This window comes from Malaclemys terrapin, chromosome 1, assembly GCF_027887155.1.
Source record: "Malaclemys terrapin pileata isolate rMalTer1 chromosome 1, rMalTer1.hap1, whole genome shotgun sequence".
Classification (NCBI taxonomy): Eukaryota; Metazoa; Chordata; order Testudines; family Emydidae; genus Malaclemys; species Malaclemys terrapin.
The window spans coordinates 128,506,127-128,514,843 of record NC_071505.1 but is presented as its reverse complement, the minus strand read 5'-3'; the positions used below and the strand labels follow the sequence as shown (position 1 = coordinate 128,514,843).

General features: G+C 44.9%; 1 protein-coding gene and 1 long non-coding RNA gene across 8 annotated transcripts in view; one reads left to right on the top strand and one right to left on the bottom strand.

The window, feature by feature from the left end:
* Positions 1-314: 314 nt before the first annotated feature.
* CDKN1B (cyclin dependent kinase inhibitor 1B) lies at positions 315-4,549 on the bottom strand. Its single transcript, XM_054038750.1, has 3 exons — positions 3,699-4,549; positions 2,966-3,096; positions 315-1,511 (listed from the first exon to the last, which is right to left on the bottom strand). Exons 1-2 carry the CDS (start codon positions 4,171-4,173, stop codon positions 2,975-2,977), a joined length of 597 nt encoding a protein of 198 aa, XP_053894725.1. The 5' UTR covers positions 4,174-4,549; the 3' UTR covers positions 315-1,511; positions 2,966-2,974.
* A 274-nt stretch (positions 4,550-4,823) lies between these two features.
* LOC128842623 (uncharacterized) overlaps positions 4,824-8,717 on the top strand; it is a 53,606-nt gene continuing 49,712 nt past the window's right edge. For all 7 annotated transcript variants that reach the window (XR_008446072.1, XR_008446078.1, XR_008446066.1 and 4 more), the window contains exon 1: positions 4,824-5,038. This is a non-coding gene — a long non-coding RNA (uncharacterized LOC128842623). The remainder of the gene's footprint in view (positions 5,039-8,717) is intronic.

Here is an 8,717-nt window from a genome sequence, read left to right as displayed (position 1 = left end):
TTATTTGGATTAAGATTTCAAAGGTATAGTTTTTAAACAAAATGGTGTGACTCAAGAAGTTAACTTCCTCCATTGAACCAAGAGGCTGAGGGCCTTTGCTCCCAGTTAATCTGAGATAGTGCCTATTACTGGTGGAAGTAACAGTAAGTTATGACACATGGCCTGAGGAATGTATATATTTATAATGCTGTATCTTTATTCCTTACTTTCCCCTATACTTTAGGCACACAGAGGGAAACCTGCTGTACTACTTGAAGTAATCTACTTCCTCTTGGGCCAGGTAAAGAATGAAATTGAAACACACAGCAGAGAACTCATTTCATATATATGGCAGTTTTCTTTATTGATTGCTTGATGTGAAACAATATCAATTGGCAATTTTTTCTCACGCATTACAAAAAAAATATTAAACTTGGCTCAGTCTGCAATCCTTTCAGCACAGCCATATTAATTAACAGAAAAAGAAAGAAAAAAAAAACAGAAACAAACAAACAAACAAAAACCCCTAAAAGTCTACCAAATAGAGCATTTACAAATGCACAAAACATGCCACTTTGGCTTTATGGGGAAAAAATATCTTCTAGATTAAAAAAATCTTTTAACATAAATAAGTTAGTATAATTTCTCAGTGTCTTTACAGAGTTATGTACACAGGTACACTTCAAACTTTTATGTTTTTATTTTTACATACAGATACACAGGCAGTGTAGAAATACTGTTTAAAGATGTAGTGTCCCTTTTCACTCACTCATGAACATCAGTAATCAACAATATTCTGTTTTGAAATATGAACTCTCCAGATTCATTTGAAAATATCCAGCTAATGTTATGGATAATAGTTAGAATCAATGGAACTACTCTAAAATTCTTTAGGTTTATCCTAAGAGATTTAAGAAGTTGCAGGACATAAAAATCCTTTTGCTGCTACATAACGGAAACAGAGCTCCCACCTCATAAGCTTAATGTAATAAGTAGAAATTCACAAGCAGTCTGTAACAGTCTGCTGTAGCCAGTGTTAGCATTATGGTGTATTTAAAAAAAAAAAAAGACATTGTAGAGCCCACTTAAAGAGACAATACATCTTTAAAAAGTTTTTTTTAAAGAAAACCTCTACACTGCTTCTCTTCATAAATTTCCCTGCTTGCTAGATTGTGAAAGCAAGTTTCAATTGGTCACCCTTTTCCATTCCCTCCCTCTCCCCCCCCCAAAAAAGTTTATGTGCTACATAAGGTAAAAACTATATACACAGGTAGTACAATGAAGCAAATAAGGAAAAACCTAATTGCACAATGCTACATCCAATGCTTTTAGAGGCAGGTCTTTTAAGAGTGCCTAAAATTTTAGTGTTATTGTTTATTTTTTTGTTTTTTTCAGTGCTTGTACAGTATCTCCATCCCATGGAGAATCAACGATATGTATTTTAACTTTTATATATATAAAAAACTTTACATCTTCCTCCCTTCATCAACCTCCGAGGCATCCGATGAACAAGGAAATGCATATTCTTAACTCTGTGATGAAAATAAAAAAGGAAGGTATTAGAAGTGCCAAAAGAAATGCAATTGCTTTGCTCTACTAGAGATCATGAGACACAAGTCACTATTTAAAAACTAAATCGATCACTTGCATTCTTTGCCCTAATTGTTGGGGATGGAGCGATTTTAAATTGGGTGTGGTGCCAAGAAAACTTTTGACGAGTAATCAGTAGTATATGGGCAGAAGAGGGACATATTCCTTTAAAAACAAGGGAAACTCACCTCCACCCTTATGGAGGGCTGCTGATCCACACATAGGTTTTTTAAATCCAGCAGGCTTACACAGAGTTGAGACCAAGTGAACATGTTTCCAGAGCTCCCCATATTTCACTTTTTTAAAGTAGTATAAATGCTGTGTTATTAAGCTGTTTTGCAACAAGTCTCTTGGCTGACCCAGAGTCACATATTTAAGATTAATGCAAGATTCGTTTGCAACTGATCTTCTATCTTTCTAAACTCAAAACGTATTTTGGGTTGCAATAATAAAAAAAAACAGCCCAGGGAACCCTCCTCTACTCCACTCCTTTTATTTTTTGTCTGCCGACACCATTAGTTTCCCCTTCAAACACCCAAATAAACAGACAGTAGTAGTACAATTTGCATACACATGCATGCTGACGTGTTCATGGATTGTTTACCCCAGCAGAGCTAATTTGTTTTAACTTCTGCTTTACAGCTTAATCTGTTCTGCACAATCGCAAATCATGTTTGGAAACCCTTTCCTTTAATCCCTACTACTTTGAAACCATCGGTAAATGTACGACCCCCTAGCCCTTACATTTAAAAAAACCCCTCTCACTAACGCAGGGTGCTGATTGTACATTCCGATGTGTGTGATCGTACAAAAATAAATATAACAAAAAGAATAGTTCTGATATAAATAAAATGCTCAGCTTCTTGATTTACAGTCCTTATTTACTTATATGTCTCACGATGAAAGTTTGCTGGTATGTGCAAAGACCATGGGAAAAGCCATTAATACTCATCTGAAAGTTTAAAACAGTTTAGAAAGAACGTATTTGAAACTCATGCGTTCTACCAGCATGGTACCGATACAATTGGTAAGAGGATCCTCCCTACTTAAGTGACCCAAATCTTAAACCAGAAGGAAGGTATTGTTTATTAATGGCCCAGTAAAAACTCGCTCATTTACTCTCCCTCTCCCCTATCCCCCAAAATTTAGCATAGTCTTCCTAAAGCATATTAACAAGATGTATTTAATCTGTAGACTTCTATTTTAAAGCCCTTTTGAAATTCTGTTTTTCAGGCGTATTAAAAAAAGACCAAGTCTACAAAGTTTATCAGAGAAACTAATATCATAGATACTGGAATGGCCTCAGAGTGGACCTTTCCATAGTCCTTCAATGCTTTACTCAGTTACACTGGTTTAAAACAAACAAACAAACTCCACCATTGTAATGGGAACCCACCTAAACAGTTTACGTTTGACGTTTTCTTGGGCTGCATTTCTTGGGTGTTTGCTCCACTGAGCTGGCACTGGGGGATTCTTCTGAAACCTCTTCTTCTGTTGTGTTGGCTCTTTTAGGTTGAGGAGAAGAATCTAGGAGGGCAACATTGAAAGAAACAAAAAGAAAACTGAAAACTTGATATTAAATACGTTTGCTGCCAGATGTTTGCGCTGCATGGGGGAACGAGGGACTGGAGGACCCTGAATATTTATGACCCTCAGGGTCAACTATCGAAAGAGATGAAAGAGATGGGGAGGAGGGTTTTTTTTTTGCTTAAATAAAGATACAAGTTTCTTGTTTTGTCCAAAATATCTTTCTACGCGTTGCTTCATATGTGTTATGAAACTTGTACTATTTAAAAAAGTCAAAAGGATGCAGAGTTCACATAGCGATTACTACAGTCGCGGGGAGAGGAAGGAGGTGTTAGTTTGTAAGGGCATTTGATTGCAAATGATCCATGGGCTCTAGAAGCCAATTTAACTCAAGCTTCCCGAGAGTACAGACAGTCCTGGGTTTTTAAGCTAAGAGGAAGGGTAAATCTTAAAACGCTGTCTCCCAGTAAACCAGTAGAACAGTTTACTGTATGCAAGATATGAGCGTGATGTATATGCGAAGGAGGTATACAGCACTAACTAACACTGACAAGGATACAGTACAGAAAGCAAAAAGCTTTTGTTTTCTAAGAGTACGTTACCATCCGTCGCTGGTCGTTTTCTTTGCCCACTGCACTGGTCTGCTAAGTCCGTTTGATTTTCAGATACATCAGTTTTTTGATCTACAAAGTGAGTGTCCTCTGAGATTCCCTGAGAACCGACTACAATCACCGTTGGGCAGTTTCCATTTACATCCAAACTCTCATGGATGGCAGATTTGCAAGCGACTTTGGGGGGCCTCGGGAGTCTGAAGTAGAAGTCGGGCGAGCTCCCTTTCTCCACGGCTTGCCACTCGAACTTGCCAGCCAGGGGCTTGTGATTCTGGAAATCAAAATTCCACTTCCTTTGACATGCCTCTTCCATGTCCTTGCAGTGCTTCTTTAAGTCCCTGTTTAACTCTTCGTGATTCACGGGCCCAAAGAGGTTCCTGCAAGCTGAAGGCTTGGGATACTCCGACTGCCGGGCTTCCATCCGCTCCAGGGTCGGGCTCCCATTCGAAATACGTACGTTTGACATTTCCCCCCACCCTCTTTCTTCTGGCGGCGGTGGTTGTTTTTCTCTTTCGCTACGTGAAAATATTTTCTTCCTTGCCTCTTCTTTTTTTTTTTAAACTCGATCTCGGCTCCACGAGAAGAGACAACACCAAACACTTGCATAAGACACAGGCCGGGGGGAGAGAACCCCTGATATTCACCAGAAAGCCTGGGGCAGATCAAGTGGAGAGCGGAGGATGGGGAAAAGCCAAGCCCCCTTTTGCAAGCCCAGTTCCAGGCTGATGCGAAGCCCGCGGCTCCCCCGATCCAAACTGCGCTCGCAAACCTCGCCGATGTCAAAGCTGCCGTGTAGTAAAAAAAAAAAAAAAAAAAAAAAAAAAAAAAAAAAGACGACGGAAAAAACAAGAAAAGACGAGCCCTTTTCTCGGTTGCCCAATATGGCGATTGAAGGGAGGCTGACGAAGAAGAAAATGATTGACATTACAAGTCTATTTAAACAGCGGAGGCGATCCATTGGTTAATGCGCAGGGCGCCGCCCCATCTGTGCGCCTCACCTCTTCCAAACAGCCAGATCTAAAGGTGGCCCGGCCTCATTTGCCACCTCTCGGTCTCAATACGCTTTAATCGTAATCATTTAAAAAAAAAAAGGGGGGGGGGGAGGGAGATGGAGAAAAACCGTTTTGCCATTTTTCTGTTGTTAGAAGCGGCCCTGCAAAGCTCCCATCTGCCCCGCAGCGAGCTGGGCTGGCGGAGGCTAAGCGCGGAGCGGCTTTGCAGCGGGGCCGGGAGCGAGCCATGGTGGGGAGGCTAGTTACATTTTGACTTCGTTCTTGCAACAAGCGCTTCGCATCCACCCGCGCCAAGTGTTTCGCCCTGGAGACGGGAAGGTCAGGAGTTCACGGCAAGGCGCTGGGGCTGGAAGGGGATCTTGGATTTGAACACACGCGGGGCCGGGAGAGAGAAGCGGGACCCCTCGATACAACAGCACCCCTTGCCCGCCAGATAAGGAGGGAGGTAGGGAGGTGTAAGCAAGGAGGGAGCCAGCAGGGACACCTCCTAACAAGAGAGAAAGAAGTAAGCGAAGCGGCGGCTCCCGCATTCTTCGTGGAGGTTAGGGTCGCCGTCAGTTAAGTTAGCCTAGTTTCTGTAATGTGCTTGGGGTAATGGGTTAGATGCTCCAGGAATCACACCCACCTCCTCAGTCAGCTACGGCAGGTTCGGAGCAGATAACGGCCAGTACTGCGTACCTTTAACACTTTCTGTTCCCTGCCCGTCCCGGATCATAGCCCGTGCCGTCTCCTTCACGTGAAAGGGAGGTCCCATTGACAGGGGTAGAGGGTTCTGCTAGGGCTTCAGTCCAAATCTGATCCTCCGAGATTAAGAGCGCCCCGGGGGACGCTACCACCAGCCCTTGCTGAAGGATTTACTCCTTTACCGTTGTAATGGGAACAGAAAGATCCTAGTCTTTGGGGCTGACGGTCACTCTGTGTTCCCCTCTATCCTGCACAACACGATATATTTTCACTTTAATTCGATTTGTATTTCTATGTGCCTATGCACCGCCAGATTTGTTGCTTTGGACAAACTAATTTAAGCGGAGAGCCCATACAACAGAGTTTAACTGGGGGAGGGAGAGGATTCAACTGACCTTGAAGCAACTGGGTTTGTTTCTCTCTCTCTCTCTCTCTCTCTCTCTCTCTCTCTCTCACACACACACACACACACACACACACACACACACACACACACTCTCTCTCTCTCTCTCTCTCTCTCTCTCTTTTTAATGGGCTGCTTAAGCTTTCAGTACGAACATTCCTTAAGGCAATGATGTAATAAAAATAGTCATTTCCCAACACCAGGAGTAAGGCTGGGGAAAGGAAGAGGAAAAATAAATATGGAAAATCCAGTTTTCCCCTTTTGCCCCATTCAATCACAATGATCATTCCCATTTCATGTGACTTACCCAAGACCTTAGAAGGCATTAGTTTCAGAGCAGGGAGTTTTTAATTTTAGGCTTGGTCTGCACTACACAGTTAGATCGACATAAGCTGCCTTGCATTGACCTAACTGTGGAGGTGTCTTCTCTTAAATTTGGCTCCCGCCAACATAAGTACCTCTCTACACTGATTTAGGCCATGTACCAATAGAGCTGTGCTGCTGTAAGATTGCTTGTGTAGCCATGTTATGGCGACAGGAAAGAGTTCTCCTGTTGCCATAATAAAACCAGCTCAACGAGCGGCAGTAGCTATGTTGGCAGGAAAGCATCTCCCACCGACATAGTGCTGTGCACACAAGCGCTTATTCTGGCAACACTTATGTCACTCGGGGTTGGTTTTTTCACCCCTTGAGCAAGAAAAGTTTTGTCAACATAAGTGCTAGTGTAGACATGGCCTAAATAACACCACCTCTCCAAGCGGATAGAGTCAGTTGAAGTAATTAGGTCAACACAGCACCTACATCGACTGTTACTGGCCTTCAGGAGCTGTCCCACAATGCCAACACTGACACTACAATTGATAAAAGTACTCCTGGTGAGGACATGCACTGCCAACACAAGGAGCCAAGTGTGCATGCACACACACAAGTGATTTAATACTACAGTGGCTGTATGCTGACATCAGTTAAATGGACATAATTTTGTAGTGTAGACATGGCCTTAGTTTTCTATCCTGTGCTTGGACCATTATGTCCGATGGGTCTTAATATTGCCAGCCCAATCATTCAACAAATCATATATCAGGCCAAAAACCAAAAGACAAAAAACCTACACCATGAGATTATCTTAAAAATCATGAGATTTCAATGAAATAATAAAATTGTCTACCTTTTTATTTACCTTCTGGTTTGGTTTTAGCCCTTAGTTTTCATTTTCCAACTTCTCTCTGCTACCACAAGTCTAAAAACTTACTTTTAAAATTAAAATAAAATTAAAATAAAGCCAACATTCTCATGACTTCAGGAGCTTGCCTGGATAAATTATACATGAATGGTTATCAGTTGTATGTCCAGCTAGGAACTCAGCATCAGATCTAGCACCTGGTCTATACTAGAAAGCACTAGTTTGACTACATCAGAGGCTTGCATCAGATTAACTGTTTATTTAGCTAAACTTGGTTCACTTTTCTAGTACAGAGAAGGCCTACAGAGAGCCACACACCTCTCTCAGCCAGAGACCCAATGGACTGCCAAAAAAGCAAGTGTGAGCTTGGGCATTTAAGAGAGACCCTAGAGCAGGGGCCGGCAAACTTTTTGGCCTGAGGACCGCATCGCGTTTCCGAAATTGTCTGTTGGGTTGGTTAGGGGAGGCTGTGCCTCCCCAAACAGTGAGGCTTGGCCCAGCCCCCGCCCCCTATCCGATCCGTCTTGCTTCTCACCCCCTGACAGGCAGGGCCGGCTTTAGGAAGTGCGGGGCCCGATTCGAACAGTTTTGATGGGGTCCCGGCAGGGATGACTGAAAAAAAAAAACCGTAAAAAAACACGTGGGGCTTATACTCATCGGGCGGCACTCCTAGTCTTTGGCGGTGGGTCCTTCACTCGCTCCGGGTCTTCGGTGGCACTGAAGGACCTGCCACCGAAGTGCTGCCGAAGACCCAGAGTGAGTGAAGGACCTGCCGCTGAAGTGCCACCGAAGACCCGGAGCGCTGCCAGGTGAGTAAAAATTAACAAGGAGCCTCTAGCCAGGGAAGGGATTCTCAGCCACTTGCCCCCACCCCGGCGGCCCTGCCACTGGGCCCGATTCGGGGGAATTGGTGAAATTGGCCTAAAGCCGGCCCTGCTGACAGGCCCCTGGGACTCCTGTCCCATCCAACCCTCCCCCCTGTTCCCTTTCCCCTGCCTGCCCCCCGCCACCCTATCCAACCCATCCTCTCACTCCTGACTGCCCTCCTGGGATTCCTGCCTCATCCAAGCACCGCTTCTCCCTGTCCCCTGATTGCCCCCAGAACCCCTGCCTGACTGCCCCTTGCCGCTCCATCCAACCCCCTGCCACCCCATCCAATCCCCCCTCCTTCCTGACTGCCCCCTGGGGACTCCTGCCCCCATTCAAGCCCCCTGTTCCCTGCCCTCTGACCGCCCTGACCCCTATCCACACCCTGACCACCACCCAGAACTCCCCTGCCCTCTATCCAACTCCTCCACTCCCTCCCCCCTTATCATGCTGTCTGGAGCACACCGGTGGCTGACGGCACTACAGCCACGCCGCCTAGAGTACCAGGACAGGCAGCCGCGTTGCCCAGCTGTAGCCAGCCACGCCACCGAGCAGCACCGAGTCAGGCAGCGGCTCTGCAGCCCCGCCACCCAGAGGATTGCGGCGGGGCAAGCTGAGGCTGCAGGGAAGGGGGAACATCAGGGGAGGGGCTGGGGGCAGGAGCTCAGGGGCCTGGCAGGAGTGGCCCACGGACCATAGTTTGCCCACCTCTGCCCTAGAGTAAACCATCCTAAAAGACTGTGTTACACTTGCAACATTGGAGGCTGTAAGGCTGCAGTCATTTATATCGGTGCAAAGTAGGGATAAAATGCCACCTTCTGATTGGAAGTATTTTACACCTGCTTTGTACTGGTATAAAG

Excerpts from the sequence above, each read along its gene's own strand:
- CDKN1B (XM_054038750.1), bottom strand. The coding sequence starts at position 4,173 with ATGTCAAACGTACGTATTTCGAATGGGAGCCCGACCCTGGAGCGGATG. Across the intron at positions 3,097-3,698 it reads AAAACGACCAGCGACGGATG|ATTCTTCTCCTCAACCTAAA; the intron begins GTAACGTACTCT and ends TTGCCCTCCTAG.